Raw genomic sequence first — 19,573 nt, 5'->3', positions numbered from 1 at the left:
TGCAAAAACTCTCAAACTTTCTGTAATGCTGATAAGCTTGAAAGCAAGGTTTCGCATCACTGCTGGCTCTTACGTCTAGAGCTATATTTATAAAACGATTAACTGTGGAACCAAATCTACTGCAAGAGAGCACAAGCCTACAGGAAGCCTGCTGGCACACACTACCTGCTTCTCTGGCGCCTGCATGCTGCTCTTTCTGTTTATTGGGCTGCAGGTCCATGTCTTCGTCATCTTCGTAGCTCCTCTTGTGACGACTGGGAGTGTAGGATGTGGAGGGACTGACCCGAGTTTGGCTTGCATTAACATAGGCGTGAAATGAAAGGTTAAGAAAAGACTACATGAACTGAAGAACATCCTAAATCATGCAACTGCTAAGACTACTAAAAGATTACTCAGTGTGGCAATCTGGTTAGAATGAAATGTGTTTTTCACAAGAGGCTGGACTTCTGGGGTCGGTCAGGATAAGAACTGGTACCAGCCTTGTACCCCCATTCTGCTACAAAAAAGAGCAAAGCTGAACCAAACATACGAAGCACAGGACACAGGGAACATCAGCTGGGCTCCTTGCATGAGGAGAAACACTCCAGGCAGACTCCACACTCTCCACAGCTCTTGGGGTATTTCCGAAACTGCAGCGAAGAGAAGGAGGGGCCCTGTCCTCGCAGGGTGGAGCACACAAAGCACATAGTTCAGGGCTATTAAAGGAACTGGAATTTGCAAACAGTACTGAAGAGGAAGGAAATGTGAACAGAAGGAAATCCAGAAATCTGTGCAGGGTCTTAGGTTTGGGTCTTTGGCTGGAACAGCTGAGAACTAAATGGAGACTCTGGAGGCCATACAGCACTAGGACTGGATTTGCTCATCTACACCCCATGCATGTAGATGAGACCCAGAAGTAGCACACCTGACGAGTGAGGACCACACTCTATGCAGTAAGGGCTACTCTATTCCCACCTTAACAGAACCCCAAACCAAGCCTTGACAAGATTAAAGTGATCCACCCACTGGTAAATTATCTGCCTGCCAGAACAAAACGCAAGTCTTGAAGACAAAAATCTAAACTCTCCACCATGTAGTACCAGCCCGGTAGCACACAATAAAATGTACTAGATGGGGTGGGGGGATCTCCCTGGGGTGGGAGAAAGGTTCTTTACCTTGACTGTGCGCATATGCATTTATGCAGATCAATGAACTTTGCCTTTATAACCTGTACATTTCAGCATACGTGAACTATGCTTAAAAAACTACTAACCAAAAAGACTAAGTAAAAAATAAAGGGAAGACAGATGTCTCACACAAACTCTTCTCAAAGGAAGCAACATGTTTTCCCTCAAGAGAATTAGAATAAATTCTAATTTGAGACTTTTTTTTTAAACTTAATTATCTCAGTAGTCAGTAGATTAAAGGTACTTTTTCAAGTACCTTTAAAAGTACCTTTAATCTAACCAAGGACACAAGATAATTACGAGCCCAAGAGACAGAAAGGGCCACATGAACCAGAGACTACATTATCCTGAGACCAGAAGAACTAGATGGTGCCCGGCTACAACTGATGACTGCCCTGACACGGAACACAAGAGACCCCTGAGGGAGCAGGAGAGCAGTGGGATGCAGACCCCAAATTCTCATAAAAAGACCAGACTTAATGGTCTGACTGAGACTAGAAGGACCCTGGTGGTCATGGCCCCCAGACCTTCTGCTGCCCCAGGATAGGAACCATTCCCGAAGCCAACTCTTCAGCCATGGATTGGACTGGACAATGGGTTGGAGAGGGATGCTGGTGAGAAGTGAGCTTCTTGGATCAGGTGGACACTTGAGACTATGTTGGCATCTCCTGCCCGGAGGGTAGATGAGAGGGTAGAGGGGGTTAGAAGATGGCGAAATGGACACGAAAAGAGAGAGTGGAAGGAGAGAGCGGGCTGTCTCATTAGGGGGAGAGTAACTGGGAGTATGTAGCAAGGTGTATATAATGTTTTTATGTGACAGATTTGTAACCTTTCACTTAAAGCACAATAAAAATTATATAAAAAAAAAGTACCTTTAATCTACCTCAATCTTTTTAACTGTACTTCACTCTAGGGATGTGACATAATTCTCAGTGATGGAGACTTAGGTTGTTTCCAGGTTTTCCTATTTAGGACAAATAAGACATTAAAATAAAGCCAAGTTTTCTAAACGAAGACTACATTTTTCTTTCCCCGCTAACTTCACTGGGGTAAAAAGACAACATTCTCAGAAACTCGAAATCTGAACTGTGGTCTTTTCAATTAAAAAAAAAAAAAAAATCAGGAATCATTTAACACATTAAAAGGTTCAGATAAAGGATATTTCTTTTACCCACGTAGATTCCCCAGGCACTGGAACACAATAGAAAGTCTGTCTTTCCAAAGTGGTAGTTTGTGGAGAGTTTAAATCAACTTCGTGTTGAGGCTGTGATGTATACAGAAAGTATTTTTTAAAAATTATTAGTAAAAACAATTAAGAGAAAAAAAAGTAGCAACTACATTTTCACATTATTTATAAAACCACAGTAAACATTTCACATTGAGTTAAATTAATAAGAACTGCCAATTCTAAACTACCATTTTTTAAAAAATAAAACATATCATTTCAAATGCAATAAATCAAAACAGTACCCTCCTTCCAATCCATAATAAGTAGCACCCTATGTTACGAACTTAAATCCTTTTTAATAAACAGCATACTCTATTTAATTTTTTCCAAAGAGAAAGCACCTGGCAATCCCAATGTCTGGCTCACAGAAAACTATCAGAATCAGCTTATAAAATAGAATTTAATGAAATACTCATAACTAGGTGGCTCTGAGATAAAACACAAAGTCAGATATTTATCCTTAGAAAAGGCACATTCTCTATTTCAGGCATACTTAGAAAATCCCAAGAGCAGAAAGGACTCAAAAGACATCAAGTTCCAGGCTGAGATGTCCACAAGCTGGTTTTGTTTCCTTCTTTCTCTCCAAGCCCAAAGTCCCCTGTTCCTGGTAGGGGGGTTCTTGCTTATGGTTTTTAGCAACATACATAAACTCTCTCTTAGCCTTTGGTAGCGTCACAGATAGACAGCCTCCCCCTCTCATTTCCAGATGAGGAGATTACTGAGTTCTAGTGAGACTGCATTATCGGGTACCTGGAACAACTATGCATTAATATATTAGCCTCACATGAGTCAGGGCTCCTTAAACAAAGGATGCACTAAGCATTTATAAGGCTGATCCATTGAACTTGGCCCGGCATTTACTCTAAAGACTCAATTCTTTGGAAAAAATGATTTAGGGAGAACTGAAAGTCATCACATTTAAGATACAACAAATCTTTTCTTTCACATGAGCCCAATACTCTAAATAATTGCCAGTAGTTGCATTTTTCTTTAACATAATCTCTGAGGCAACCTTCCGAAGGGCTGTTCTTCTGTCCGGGCCTGCCCACTGACCTACAATACTTCATGCAATCAGGTACAACTTCTGGGAATTGATAAACTGGTCCTGGGGTTTATAAATCGGTCTCTTCATTCAGGTTTGAGTAAGCAAGAGTCACTGTCCCAGAACGTAAAATGCCCCAGATAACCTGATAAAGCTAAGATTCCGGATCTGCAAAGCAGAGAATTAGGCGCAGATGGAGATGATTCCATCCAGGAGTCTTTGCGCGGAGGCCCTGTCTGAGCACCTGGGCAGCCCCGACCTGTGATACTGTTTTTCCTTCCAACTGTTGACAATCATGGTTTGTGATTCACCAGAACCACATGAAAAACATAAAATGAGCAAAATACAGCAGGCATTTTTAAACACATTCATTTTAACATGCTGATAATCCTTTTTGCTATAAACATAGAAATAGATTTAAACTTTTCCCAGCTATAGCTCCCAGCAGGTTGAACAGGTATCAGATTGAAATTAAAATCGCCATGTTGTTCTCTATTACCAGAAAAGCGATGGGAAAAACAAAACAAAACAAAAAACCCAGATGTACTGTGGTTCCTCTCTGACTGTTTTTCTAGTAAGTTTCTACCACAAGACCACCCCGTTCACAGCTATAATTACATCCAGTGTTCTGCCTTCTTCCCTCTCCCATTACTGATAGTAAGAGTTTCTATTACTTCCCTTCATTAAAGAAAGTTCATTAAAAATACTGTTTTTCTCCCAGGAAAAGAGGGCAGGATTTAATTAAATTCAATTAGGCAAGTGCTAAGCCCTAAGTTAATCTTCTGCTTTTGTTTTTAAAAGAATGCATCATAACCTGCAATTTTTTAAACAAAGTATATAGATATTGGAGCCCTGGTGGTACAGTGGTTAAGAGCTTGGTTGCTAACCAAAAGGTCGGCAGTTCGAATCTACTAGCCACTCCTGGAAATCTTATGGGTTTCTATTCCTTGGAAACTCTATGGGTTTCTACTCTTATCCTGTAGAGTCACTGAGCAGAAACCAACTCGAGAGCAACAGGTTTGTTTTTTGTTTGTTTGTTTATATAGGTACAGGGAAAAGAAAAGAATTAATCTTTTACTTACAATATTCTATCGTCGAAGATATTAGAAGAGAAAAAAAATCACATCAGAAAAGCTCTTAAATAAAAGGTAAATAAAACACTTCACATGATTTCTTAAAACTTGTTTACATACAAGACAAATAAATTTAAGATCAACCAAAAGGAAGTAATAAATTCTCTGCGTGGGAGAAACTATTAAAAATGTTTTATACAGCTTTAAGGATACATACCCCACACTCTGCTACATCTCTGTATTTTCCAAAATGAAGAACCTATGGCCCAAAACACAGGATAGCAGTATTACATCAGTATATGAGAATCAAAACACAAGGACAAAATTAATACAACAAATTAAAAGCAGAATGTTTCATTAAATAAAGCAATACATACACGTGCTTTCGTATTTCGGTTAACCGTCTCATAAACTCCCATATAAAACTCAGGGTCAAACATATCCTGAATCATGCAACGAAATTTCACAAAACTGTTGGGCTTCAAATAATGAAGGGGAACTTCATTCAGCGATGGTACCTTAAAGGAAAACAAACAAGTCCTCAAAACATTAAGCATATAAATATAGACTGTGTAAGGAGTCAAATTGCCATTAAAAAAAAAAGAAGCCCCCTCAGGGAGCTACAATAATCTCAATGGCCCACATAACATAATCAGTGGTCAAAAGTATTTCCAAGTTCTTACAGGTTTGTAGAAGGAACATTTGACTGTACTGTAAAAGCACGCTTTCCTTCAGAACACTGTTCACGCAGCAGGAAGGCCTTTGCAACGTTGAGCTCTTCCCTTAAAACAAATTGATGCTAATTCTTGTAAATGAAGGTAATCAAACAGAGGTGACAGAAGCTCACACAACGGATTTTTTCCTCGGGAAGTAACACTGTCAGTTACTGCCACCTAGAGGCACCAATACAGAAACATTCCGTTGTTTCAACTTGCAAACTAGACCAAAACCTTTTCATACGTACATTAACGTATGTATTTTAAAATTACACGTGGGTTACTAGTCTACCAAGAGAGGCTGGAAGTCTGCACAATCCTCTCCCCCCAAAATAGCAACACGCTTACCCATTTAGGAGCATTATTTTCCTTCAGCTTTTCCTTAAAATATTCAATTACTTTCTTCTCCCAGTCAGGATTAACTCCATTTTGGGCTGAAAGAGAAACGTACTTTTCAAAACTAAAGATACAATATATAATAACAGGCTACATTTAGGTGAGTCACACAGTAGTTTAGCTAGTTAAAACTGAAGCTTGCTAACGGTAAAGGCATTTCAGCGTGTCTGACGTCTGATGCACAGCACAGGACGAGAAGTTGTCCTAGTTAAAAAAAAAATCCATTGCCGTCCAGTTGATTCGGACTCATAGCGACCCAACAGGACAGAGTAGAGCTGCCCCAACAGAGTTTACAAGGAGTGCCTGGCAGATTCAAACCACAAACCTTTTGGTTAGCAGCCATAGCTCTTAACCACTAAGCTACCAGGGTTTCCGCTGCCCTATTACTGGTTGCCATTGGGTTGATTCTAACTCATAGTGACCCTAGAAGACAGAGGAGAACTGCCCATAGAGTTTCCAAGGAGCACCTGGTGGATTCGAACTGCCAACCTTTTGGTTAGCAGCCGTAGCACTTAACCACTATGTCACCAGGGTTCCGCTGCCCTATTAGGGGCTGGGTATCACAAATCAAGAGGAGACTGGCCTCCTGCAGGCTGTCAAGAAGCTAAGAACGTAGAGAACACCCAGAGAATGAGATCTGAGGCAACTCAGAAAGAGGAGCATACAGAACACCGGTTGTAAATGCTCTGCTCTTTCAAAACATCATTATATATATATATATATATATATATATATATATAGACACACACACAACCCATACCCATTGCCATCAAGTCCATTCCAACTCCTAGAGACCCTATAGGACAGAGTAGAACTGCCCTGCAGGGTTTCCAAGGAGTGCCTGGTGGATTTGAACTGCCAGCCTTTTGGTTAGCAGCCACAGCTCTTAATCACTATGCCACCAGAGTTTCCATACATATATATATATATATACATAATTTTTTTTTTTTTTTAATTTTTACAACTACCCTGCAATGCAGAGCAGGGGGTATTCTTTTTTTGGAATAATTCCAACTTCCAGAAAAGCTGCATGAATAGTACAAAGCATACCAGTACCCTTGCCTGGATTCACCCATCATTCCATTTTCCTCATGTGCTTTATCATCTGCTCTCTCCCATTTATATACTTCTGACCCGTCTCAGATTAAGTGACACACTTGTGTTTCTGAAGAATAAGGAGATTATTTTACATAACACAGTACTGTCATCAACCTCAGGAAATTCAGAATTTACACAACACTTTTTATCTAATCTACTGTCTATACTCCAATCTGTCATTTGATCCAGTACTTTTAGGACTTCAGTTCAGAACCCAGTCTACAATCAAGGACTGCATCTAGCTGTCAGGTGTCTTCAATCTCCTTTAATATAAACAGTTCCTCAATCTTTATCTTTTATGACATTGATATTTAAAAAGAATACAGGCCCTTTAAGGAAAACAGAATGCTCCTTTCTTTTGAGTTTGTCTGAGGCTTCCTTATCTTTAAATCCAGGTTATGCACTGCCAGTCAGACTACTGCATAAATGATGGGCCCTTCTCAGGGTATCCAGAGAGACATCACTGGCAACGTTACTGTTGACCACCCAGTCAACCCTTTACAACCAACAAGCAATCTGCGGTGAGATGCTTTAAGACCAATAATTTTCATGAAACTTGCTTCACTAGATATAGTAACCATTGATGATTCTTGCCTGTACCATTTTTCTCTATGATTATAAAATGATGAAACAGTTGTTTTTATTATCATCTTAAAGAAAACCAAGGTTTTGAAAAAATGATGGGAATTGGCCAAGACCAGAGAGAACATTCTCCACAGAATTAGGAACACTTATTTATGCGAAATGGTTAACACACGTGGCTGCTGACCCACAGGTTGGAGGTTCAAGTCCTCCCAGAGGCACCTTGGAAGAAAGGCCTAGTGATCTACTTCGAAAAAGTCAGCCACTGAAAACCCTATGTGCCACAGTTCTGCTCTGACACACCTGAGGTGGCCATGAGTTGGAATCAACTCAACGGCAACTGTTTTTTCTTTGTGGTTCTAATCAAATGGATGTTTTAAAGGAAAGACTTACAAGCAGCCATGACTGCTACATCAACACTACTTCTCTGACTGCGTGTGTGTAATAAACATGAACATGTCACATACACATGATGAAGCTACATCAAAGAGTGATTGGGAAGAGGTAACTCACATATACATACACGAATGCAGCTTTCTTAATTAAAGGCCAGCTGACAGATATCTGGTACTGCTGGACAATTAACGGACTGCAATAATGATCCTCAACTACCACCCCCACCCCCCCACCAGAAGAATCAAGAGTACAGGAACTTTTTCACAACCCGTTAAACCTACGATAGGCCCAGCACTGCCTGGTCTTACGAGGTTACATGGTCCCTGCCTGAGGGAACTGAGAAGCTAAAATAAGCTATGGACAGAATCACAGCTCAGGGCATAAGATTCTAAGTGCTTGGAAAGAGTTAAATTCATTAAACAAAAGAAAAGAAATTAACTTGGATCAAAGAATCACAGAGGGCTTCTGAAAGAGGTAGCAGCTGAGTGAGCCTTGAATCAGGCAGAACTGAAACATGGAGCTTTAAGAGGGCAGCATACACTAGCTGGAGGGCACTCTGGGCCAAGGGACAATAATGGCAAACCAGGGCAAGAGTGGGCACCACCAGAAACGCAGGTACATAGAGCTCTGAGTGCCTGGAAGAGAACACAGCCAATGAATAAAAGGTAGACAAGGCCACACATACCACAGGGAGGTTTCAGAGCTAGGCTATGGAGCTGCTCTCTATTCACAATTCACCTTTGCATTTTCAGGGTCTAGCAAGGACCTGGGATGTCAGGCGGGTCTTGGCTGAAAGCACAGAGTACCAGAAAAATGTTTACCTGTATTTTATTGACTATTCAAAGGCTGTGTAGGTCATAACAAATTACGGATAACACTGAGAAGAATGGGAATTCCAGCACTTCATTGTGCTCATGAGGAACCTGTACATAGACCAAGAGGCAGTCAGTCATTTGAAGAGAACAAGGAGATATTAAACCAAAAAACCCACTGCCGTCGAGTCGATTCTGACTCATAGCGACCCTATAGGACAGAGTAGAACTGCCCTATAGTTTCCAAGGAGCACCTGGAGGATTTGAACTGCCGACCTTTTCGTTAGCAGCCGTAGTACTTAGCAGCCGCAGTACTTAACCACTATGCCACTAGGGTTTCCCAAGGAGATACTGCATGGCTTAAAATCAGGAAAGGTGTGTGTCAGGGTTGTATCCTTTCACCACACTTATTCAATCTGTATGCTGAGGAAATAATCTGAGAAGATGGACTATACGAAGAAGCATGCGGCATCAGGATTGGAGGAAGACTCATTAACAACCTGCGATATGCAGATGACACAACCCTGCTTGCTGAAAGCGAAGAGGACTTGGAGCACTTACTGATAAAGATCAAAGACCACAGCCTTCGGCATAGATTGCAGCTCAACATAAAGAAAACAAAAATCCTCACAACTGGACCAATAAGCAACATCATGATAATTGGAGAAAAGACTGAAGTTATCAGGGATTTCACTTTACTTGGATCCACGATCAGCACCCAAGGAAGCTGCAGTCAAGAAATCAAATGACGTATTGTGCAAATCTGCTGCAAAAGACCTTTTTAAAGTGTTAAAAAGCAAAGCTGTCAACCTGAGGACGAAGGTGAGTCTGACTCAAGCCATGGTATTCACAATTGCCTTACATGCATGTGAAAGCTGGACAATGAATCAGGAAGACCAAAAGAAGAACTGATGCCTTTGAATTATGGTGTTGGCGAAGAACTTTAAATATACCACAGACTGCCAGGAGAACAAACAAATCTGTCTTGAAGAAGTACAGCCACAATGATCCTTAGAAGCAAGGACGGCGAAACTTCGTCTCACATACTTTGGACATGTTATCAGGAGGGACCAGTCCCTGGAGAAGGATACCATGTTTGGCAAAGTACAGCGTCGGTGAAAAAGAGGAAGACCCTCAAGGAGATGGATTGACACAATGGGCTCAAACATAGCAACAATTATAAAGATGGTACAGGACCAGGCAGTGTTTCATTCTATTGTACACAGGATCACTATGAGTCGGAACCGACGTGATGGCACCTAACAATGACAAAAAAAAAAAAAACTGGATGGAGGAGTCCCTGGGTGGTGCAAACAGTTAAGTGCTTGACTACTAGCCAAAAGATTGGTGATTTTAACCCACCCAGAAGTACCTTGGAAGACAGGCCTGGAGATCTGTTTCTGAAAGGTTGCAGCCTTGAAAACCCTATGGAGTTCTACTCTGCACAGATGTGGTCACCATGTGTTAGAATTGACTCGACAGAAACTAACAACATCTTCTTGAAAAAGAATGAAGTGTTAGATTGATTCCCTGATCTTCTCACCTCCCAACCAGGGCTGAGAAGTTCAACCAGATTAAAAAAAAAAAAAAAAAAAGGCTGGTCAAATACCATTCCCCCTCAGATTGGACTGTTTGTCTTAGTATCATTGATTTGTATAAACTCTAGATAAAAGTCGTTTGTCAGATACAGGTACTGCAAACATTTTCTCCCAATCTGTAGCTAGCCTTTTGATCTTCTTAATGGTCTTTTGATGAGAAGATTTTTATTTTGGTGGAATCCAATTTATCAATTTTTTTTTCCTTTATGGTTACTGACCCCAAGGTCATGAAGATATTCTCCTGTGTTTTTAATAGTTGTAGTTTTCACATTTAGGTCTTTAATCCATACCGAATTAACATTTCTGTTTATAGTGTTACACTGGGGTCAAGGCTTATGTTTTTCCAAACAGTTATTGTTTCAGCACTATTTAATGAAAAGGACTTTCCCTTCTGCTACTGAGCTGCTTTGGCACTTTTATTAAAAAAATCAATTGACTATGTTAGTCTATTTCTAGATTCTCTGTTATGTTATACTGGTCTATTGGTCTATTTTTATGTCAGTACCACAATGCCTTAACTACTGTAGCTTGATAGTAACTTGAAATCAGATAGTTTAAGTACTCCAACATTGTTCTACAACTTTGTCTTGATTATTTTAGATCCTTCACATTTGTATGAGCCCTGGTGGTGCAGTGATGAAGAGCTTGACTGCTAACCAAAAGGTCAGCAGAGTTCAAATCCACCAGCCATTCCTTGGAAGCCTTATGGAGCAATTCTACTCTGTTCTGTAGGGTAACTATGAGTCGGAATCAACTCGACGGCGACAGGTTTTTGGTTTTCACATTTGTATACAATTTTTAGGGCCAGTTGGTTGATTTCTATTGAAACTATACATTAATTCGGAAAAAAACTGGCATCTTATCTTAACAATATCACGTCTTCTATCCATGAACATAATATATCTCTCTGTTTATGTAAGCCTTGACACATACGAAAGCTCTTCTGTAAAAGATGTTATTAGGAGGATAGAGATCCAAGAAAATCCTTGTCATACATGATTACTCTAAATAGAAATCACTGCACAAAAGAGTCCATGTTATGTGCTTCCATTTATAAAAATTTCTAGAATCACTCACTGCCCACTCATTGCCACGGATTCTGACTCATAGCAACCCTACAGGACAGAGTAGAGCTGCCCCACAAGGTTTCCAAGACTGTCATCTTTAATAAAGCAGACTGCCAAAGCTTTCTCCCGCAGAGAGGCTGGTGAGTTCGAACCACCGACCTTTCCATTAGCAGCCAAGTTCTTAACAAGTGCACCATCTATAGTGACAGAAAGCAGATCAATGGCTGCTAAGGCTGGGGTGACAAAGGGACCAGTTACAAAGGAGAATAAGAGTTTTGGGGAGATGGAAATGTTTGTATCTTGACTATGGTGACAGTTCAACCTCTGTCAAAACTCATCAAACTGAAAATCTAAAATGGGGACATCTTATTTTATGTGTATCATACATTAATGAAGGTAATATAAACAACTTAAGTCATGGTCACTAAAACAAGAAAGATTATACAAATGTAGCTCTACTCTCTGGTCTCCTTGAAAACAAATACAAAGGTTGAACACCTACTCTGTACCTAGCATTAGCCTAAGTGTCTTGAAATGTAAACTGGTACAAATGGAACGTGAATTAGTAGTAGTCACCGTTGTCCCTAAAAGTTCGGCAGCATTACAAAGTTAGCAACTTGCTCTTTCGGCACAACCAGCTGTCATAGGGCACTATGTTAAATTTGCTGCCATCGAGTTGATTCCAACTCACAGCGACCCTATGAGACAGAGTGGAACTGCCCCGCAGAGTTTCCAAGGAGCGCCTGGTGGATTCAAACTGCCGATCTTTTCGTTAGCAGCCATAGCACTTAACCACTACACCACCAATTATCAGTCAGAAGGCAGAAGTAAAGAACCCCCTAAGGAACTGTGGTGAAATACTCCGAAGTGGGTATAATGAAGTAGGAAGCAGGGTTTTGAAGACTAGACAAGAGCTAGATGAACGGAGAAAACAGAAGAGAACATTCCTGGTTAGGGAAACGGCTTAAATACAAGCTGCGCGAAAGAGAGCATGCAATGCTGAGACCCAACTGCAGTGAGTAAACCAGACGATGTGCAGAGAGGAGCCTAGGAGGGAGGAAAGCGACTTAGGGACAGCCTGTCTACAGCTTTATATGCTGATGAGGCTAAAGAGGTTAGGCTTTATCTCGTAGAAAATAAGGAGTCTGGGAATGTTTTTGAGAAGGAAATTAGCAGGGTCAAAAAACCCAAAAAAGCTGGGTAGGAGACTGGAATGGCAGAAGATTAGAGACCAGAATATCAATTAGGAAGCCATCTCAACAATACAATTACGGGGGTAAAAGGAGCACTTCCACCTATCAGCTACCTGACTCAATGAGGTTTACTAATTTTTTTTTTTAATTAACATGCTATGAACTTGATCTTTTTGAGCGTACAATCATGAATTTCAACATACATGTATTGGACAGGTTAGTGTGACCACCACCACCAAAAGCAGAATATATAACAATATGTAACAGTTCCACTGCCTCCAAGAGACGCGTTGGCGCCCCCCGCTTTGTAGCCATACCCTAACCTTTACCCTTAACCCCAGGCAATCACTGATTTGTTCACCATCACTGTTGTCTTTTTGAGAATGCCACAGAAATGAATTCTAGGTGTGTAACCTTTTGAGGAAGAAGGTCTGATGGCACAGGAGTTAAGTACTCAGCTGCTAACCCAAAGGTCAGCAGCTGGAACCCACGAGCCACTCCGTGGGACAACGATGTGGCAGTGCGTTTCTGTAAAAATGACAAACTTGGGAACCCTATAGGGCAGTTCTACTCTGTCCTGTAGGGTTGCTATTAGTCTGAACTGACTACACGACAATGGTTTTTTTTTTTTTTTTAACGTGTTGAGACTGGTCTTTTACTCAGCATAAAGTCTTTGAGATTCATCCAAGTTGGGTGCAGAAAAGAATTAACATAGCAAGCTTGTGACTTGGCTCAGGGGAGGTGGCTCAGAAGAGTTCCCAGTCAAGAGTTAACTGCTCAGGGTGGTTCATCATAACTACACTGTGCACACAATATGGTTTATGCCTAACACCTGCTTTCCGGGCCTTGTTACTTGCCGCCCATAGGGCGGAGCCCCTAAGAAAAACCTCAGGTTCTGTCTCTGATGAGCGTCCTGGGGCAGAAACAACGCACAGGTTACTATATTTTCACTGCTGCGGGAAGAGTGCCCTCTGTGTGACACCCCATGGATAAGAACACAGGAAACCTACACGTGGAGCTATTTCTGAACTCTCTATTCTGTTCCACTGATCTCATGTCTTATGCTGGGTAAAAATGGCGTGATGGCGTCAGACGTCATCGCCTTCACAGGGGGGAGAATCACCAGCAACAGCCCAAGGCTGAGTCCTGTGAGGCAAAGGTCAGACATAACCTTCTCTCCAACCTCTTTACCAATTCTGACACCAGCCGTCTTTCCCATGACACTCTCTACTTCTCTGCTGGGTTCGATAATTTGTTGCAATGGCCACATAGAACTCACAGGCAATACTCACAATTACGGTTATTAGGGAAGTGCCAAGTTACAAGTCAGGATCAGGAATGACTGAGGATACAGTTTGTCTGTCAGGACACCTTCTCAGCAGTGCCCACAGGCAGGACTCTCCCTGGCCCTCAGCCTCTCGGCCCTCATGGGCTTGCCCGGCCTCTGCCGCGCTCAGGCAAGTGTTACAAACCTCTTTAGCTCCACTGACAAGTGCCTGAGGCAGCCCACTTCACCAGCAAGCCTCCTGGAGCTCAGCTCTCTCACTCCATGGGCCAAGAAGCCCACTGCGCTGTCTCCTGGTTCTGCTGCTGCCTATTCTCTGTTACGCGTGCTGCTATTTCTCCAGTGTTCAGCTGTCTCCTGGGTCTAGCGGGTTCTCAGCACAGGGACACCAGGTCCAAAGGATGTGCTCTGCTCCCGACTCTTCTGTCTTGGTGGTAATGAGGTCCCCCCTTTCCGCTCCTGGGGTGGCAAAACTGACCAATCCCCTCATTAGGGTTCCATACACCTTATTTGCATGGTCCCACCTCCACAAGGGTGTCAGGCACCTTATTTGCATTATTAGCAAGCTGTCCAATCCCCTCCATTGGCCACAAGCACCTAATTTACACAGCCCCACCCAATCATTAGGCAGGAGTTATAAGACCACCACAGCAAGACTGGCCATATAAAAGTGATCCATTACACCATACCCTTCACAAACACCACAGTGTCTTAAATTTAACTTCATACTTAAGTCTTAAAATAGGGTAATGAGTCACCAACATTATTTTTTCAAAATTTACCTCTTCCAGTTACTTTGCTTTTCAATATAAATTTTAGAATCCTATTATTTCTATACCTATAAAACATCCTGTTTGAATTCTGATTGGCATTATGCTAAATCTATAGTTGGCATCATTATTATACTGAATCTTCCAATCTATGGTATATCCTCTACTTATTTAGGTCTTCTCTGATTTCTTTCATCAGTGTTTTTGTGGTTTTCTGTATATAAATCCTATACGTGTTTTGTTAGATTTATGTAAGTATTTATTTTGAGAAGAGTTACTTTAAATGGTATTGTTTTTAAATTTTCATGTCTAATTGTTCATTGCTAGTTTACAGAAATACGACTGAATTCTGTGTGATCATCTTATATCCTGTGATCTTATCAAACTCACTCACTAGTTCAATCAGTTGTTTGTTTTTTCTCTATAATCTTTGGAAATTTCTCGGTAAACAATCATGTCACCTGCGAAGAAGCAGTGTCATTCTTTCAACCCGTATGTCTTTTATTTCTTTTTCTTGCATTATGGCACCGTTTAGGACTTCTAGTACATTGCTGAATAGGAGTGGTAAAGGTGAACATTCAGAAATGAGAAACCTAGCTAACATGGGTTCGAAGTGAGAACAAATGAAGGAGAAAAAGAAAGTACACACACACACACACACGCCTTTTGCCACAACTGCCCAATCCACTCCTCTTCTCTGAGAACTCCCCCAGTGTTGAGGTGTGGGCCTCAACAGGAGTGACTGACCCATATAACCCTGTGCCTGGGCCATAGCTGACTGATCCATGAGTGGACTCCTGACTCCGTGCTGAGCCAATTAGATTCTCTATCCCCGGAATTTGCGATTAAAATAAAGATGCTAGCTAATGTGTGCTGGAACCGAGAACAAGAGTATTTGAGAACGTCGGAACGAAGAAAGAGTCACTGAGATGAATTTAGTCTTAGGGAGAAAAACTAAGCACAGTTCCTTGGATTTCTCCCACCTTTGAGTGTGTTGACTGTTTTTACCACTGAGAGACTCCATGTGGTCACAGTAACCACCCCAATTTAAACCACTTCTGATTAACCAGCGGGAGCCCTGGTGGCACAGTGGTTAAAGCGCTCCACTACAAACTGACAGGTTAGTGGTTCAAACCCACCAGCCATTCCATGGAAGAACAGTGTGGCAGGATGTGGCAGTCTGTTTCTGTAAAGATTTACAGCCTTGGAAACCCCATGGGGCAGTTCCATCCTGTCCTATAGGGTCACTATGAGTCAGAACCGACCTGACGGTTGTTGAGTGTGGTTTTTTTTAGTTTTGGTTCTGATTAACCTATCCACTATTCAATAAATGTTTACTGAGCACTTTCAATGAATAAGTCACATGCTAGACAATGAAGATATGCTGCTGTTGTTGGCTGCTGCTGGGTCGACTCTGACTCACAGCGACCCCACGTGACAGAGCAGAACTGGCCATCGGGTTTTCCTGACTGTAATCTCTGTGGAAGCAGATCACCAGGTCTTTCTCCTGTGGAGCTTCTGGGTAGATTCAAATCGCCAGCCTTTCAGTTAGGAGCCAAGTGCTTAACTACTGCACCACCAGGGTTCCTAATGAGGATTAACAGTGAATACAGCAGATACAAGCCCTGTATTATTCCTAGAGCACACCATCTAGCAAAGGAACCCAAGAAGCGAGTAATTTCAACAGTGTGCTTGCTCTACATGCTACTTTTCAGGGACACGTAGGATGCTAAAATAACATGCAGCGGGGGGGACGTAAACTGGCCCAGACTCCCAAAGGAAGAATAAGATTTAGCCAGGAAAGTGAGGGTGGGTTGGGAAGGGGGATGGGGCAAAGGAACAGCAGATGCAGACGGCCTAGAGGCAAGGTTCAAAATCAAGGAACTGAAAGAAAGTTCAACATGGCTAAGATGGAAAGGGTGATGGGGATATGGTGATGACGTATGAGAGCTAGGCAGGGACGGAGCCAAGAAGGGTATCATAAACCACTTTAATAGGTCTGGATCAGATCTTACAAGCAATGCGAAGTCACATAAGAGTTTGGTTCCGGTATAGGGAATGCAACTGACAGAGGCAAGACTGGAAGCGGTTAGGAGGCTGTTTCGGTCATCCAGGAAGGAGATTACAGTGGTCTGAATTATGATGGTATCACTGGAAATGAAGATCTCTGGGCAAATTCAAGAAATACTTAAGAATTCAAGCTGTTAAGACACAGTAAGAGAACTCAGATCCAGAGAGAGGGAAGACTCAATAAGTAGGTGGTTATCAAAAAAGCTAGTATCACCTACTAAAAAAGAGACTATATATATTCTAGATTACTGCTGTAAACGAGATCTTTCTGACACGACGGAAATGATCCATGTCTGTGCTGTCTAATACAGTAGCCTCTATTTACATGGTAGTCACTCAAAATGTGGTTAGTGAGACTGAGGAACTAACTAAACTTTTAGCTTTGTTTAATTAATTTAAGTAGTCACAAGAGGCTACTGCATATGGTATTGGACAGCACAGCTCTACGTTACTGAGATGTCTAACATCGATTCAATGGCAGTGGGTGTTTAACATAAAATATATGACAAGGTTAATATGTTCATGTGACAGTATATGACAGGGACAGTAAGAATGGGAAAAGAATTCCCTCAGACTCAGTTGGAAAGATGTTCAAGATATATCAAGGAAAACACAGTTTAGAATAATATGCTACAGCAAGATTCTGTTTTGCAGATTTAAAAAAATTAAGTCTAAATATATGCAACGAAAAGAAAATGGACAACTATAAACCAAACAGTTGTTATCTCCGAGGAGGAAAGATTAAATAGGGCTTCCATATTCTTCATTATGTTACCAAACTGCCTATTTTTCGGAGGGAAGGTGGCACCAGACATGCATTACCTTCTGATCTGGAGAAACTAATTTAAAACAATTTCTCCTACTAAGCCAAAAAGAGTCTACAAGTTAAACTGGTCCACGTAACATACCTATAATGGTGTTGTTAGAAAAGTATTTGATATAGTCACAGCGATAACGAAATACAGCAAAAATGTCTATACTTCACAGCAGCTTTTGCAAAAACATGACTACGAGGCAGTATCGGTTTCTTCTAAGACACAACCTATATGGGAATAAGATACTCTGGGAAATAAGGTCCAGGCCTCCACAACAACCCACAAAATTTATAAAACACTGTAAAGCCAGTATTTTATATACAAATTACACCTTACCCGTACTATGACGAGATATGCTTCTCAGGAGGATAGACTCAGGAAGCAAAAGCTGACTCAAAAACATTCAAATCCGTATCAAATATAAGATCATTTAATTTATCCAGCAACACTAGGGTATGGTGTATTTCTCATGAATGAGTTTTCTCCATATTGGTAACTGGAAACTTAATTCTTTAAGTACAAAAACTTCACTTATAAAGAATTTTTTTCTAAAAAGCACCTATGTAACACATGTATTTATAACAACAAAAACATTTCTATGTGTCTGCACCCTCCTAAATCAACATCATAATTTAATTGTCATTTGATATTTTGGGGCCATTATTTTGAACATCAACTACTGGTTCCACTACCCGTTATAATGAAATCAATTAACAGGATCTCGGGAAGGGGTATATGCCCATTCCTCAAATCACCCTTGACTGCTATATTGTTAATGGCTTTTGCCTATTTTTGTTCTCTGTATAAATACATGGAAACCCTGGTGGCGTAGTGGTTAAGTGCTATGGCTGCCAACCAAAGGGCTGGCAGTTCAAATCCGCCAGGCGCTTCTTGGAAACTCTATGGGGCAGTTCTACTCTGTCCTGTAGGGTTGTTATGAGTCCAAATCAACTCGCTGGCACTGGGTTTGGTTTGGTTTTTGGTATATGAATATATATTTACATATATATGTGTGCATATGGAAACCCTGGTGGCGTAGTGGTTAAGTGCTACAGCAGCTAAGCAAAAGGTCAGCAGTTCAAATCCACCAGGCACTCCTTGGAAACTCTATGGGGCAGTTCTACTCTGCCGGATAGGGTCACTATGAGTCAGAATCGAGTTGTCGGCAGCAGGTTTGGTTTGGTTTATGTGTCAATATAAATGGCACTGTTGGGTCTGGTGTGTGTGTGTGTGTATATATATATATATATATATATATATATATAAAACCTGTGTAAGATGGAAACCTGTCAGAGAAGAAAACTTCAAATATTTCGCACTAACAGAGGGCGATAAGGAAGTGGTAAGACTGCACCCTGTCAAAGGTGGAAAACTTGCCACACTGAGAAAAACATGGCTCTCACAGGTTTCACTATATATACATATATACGTATATATGCATACACACAGACACACACACATATATATGGCATTTTTGGGGGGGTTTATATATATAAAAAAAAATTTTTTATATATATGAGTTCCAGCTCTCACAGGTTTCACTATATATACACACATATATATGTTACACACACATCGTTTTTAATTTATCAAGTTGTCAGTGTTCGCTGGCTGCAATAGGTATAACACCTACCCAAGCCCTCTTCTAATTTGCTGCCTCTAGTTTCAGCCTGGGAAACGAAATAACTAAGCTAGTTAGAATTATAGATAAAATGAACAGAGTTGCTGAGCAAGGATGAAAGAAGCACAAACACTTTATGCCCTCGGCTTTGAGTGCTGGGGCTTATTAACTTCTTCCAGCCTTTCTCAGTAATATTCTACAACCCTGTTACCTCCAGGCAAGTCATGTGTTTTCCTAACACCGTGATTTCTGGCTGGGGCCGACGCCACCACTTCGAAGTGCAAGAAGACATTACGCAAGGGGTGTGTCAAATGCCCAGTTCAATGACAAACAAACCTAACTTCTTCGTTTAGCCTTAGCAGAAACCAGCGTTAACAACTGCAGCTAAAATTTAACAAGTTTTCTTGCAGCGTTCTAAGCTCTTTCGAGAAACTGCGGAATCGTTCAACATTTCTTGCGATCTATGGCACAAGAGGAGAACCACACCAGATAGGTTTTAAAGTCCTTCTCAGAGGAAAGTGAAGCCCTAACGTTCCATCCGATCCGCAGCAGAAGAGGTGTGTGGACAGGAGTTGGAGCCAACTTCTGCCCCGCGCGGCACGCACTCCCCAGCACACCGGAAGTTTTGAAATTTCCTGTCGGCTT

The 19,573-nt window shown here is 41.3% G+C and overlaps 1 protein-coding gene across 2 annotated transcripts in view; it reads right to left on the bottom strand.

The window, feature by feature from the left end:
* Positions 1 to 19,573, bottom strand: part of MCMBP (minichromosome maintenance complex binding protein) — a 32,535-nt gene that overhangs the window by 12,431 nt on the left and 531 nt on the right. Inside the window, exons 1-6 of one of the 2 annotated variants that reach the window (XM_023540902.2) lie at positions 5,574 to 5,659; positions 5,193 to 5,402; positions 4,887 to 5,027; positions 4,727 to 4,768; positions 2,329 to 2,430; positions 166 to 310 (exon numbers count right to left, since the gene is read on the bottom strand). In XM_023540902.2, the coding sequence (XP_023396670.1) occupies positions 166 to 310; positions 2,329 to 2,430; positions 4,727 to 4,768; positions 4,887 to 4,961 (364 nt within the window). In that variant the 5' untranslated portion in view covers positions 4,962 to 5,027; positions 5,193 to 5,402; positions 5,574 to 5,659. Of the gene's footprint in view, positions 1 to 165; positions 311 to 2,328; positions 2,431 to 4,726; positions 4,769 to 4,886; positions 5,028 to 5,192; positions 5,403 to 5,573; positions 5,660 to 19,573 lie in introns of those variants that run through there. The other variant, XM_064269242.1, reaches the window with a different exon arrangement.

Source organism: Loxodonta africana, chromosome 16, assembly GCF_030014295.1.
Source record: "Loxodonta africana isolate mLoxAfr1 chromosome 16, mLoxAfr1.hap2, whole genome shotgun sequence".
NCBI lineage: Eukaryota > Metazoa > Chordata > Mammalia > Proboscidea > Elephantidae > Loxodonta > Loxodonta africana.
Note: the sequence above shows the minus strand (reverse complement) of the source record. Positions and strands in the feature narration are given on the sequence as shown.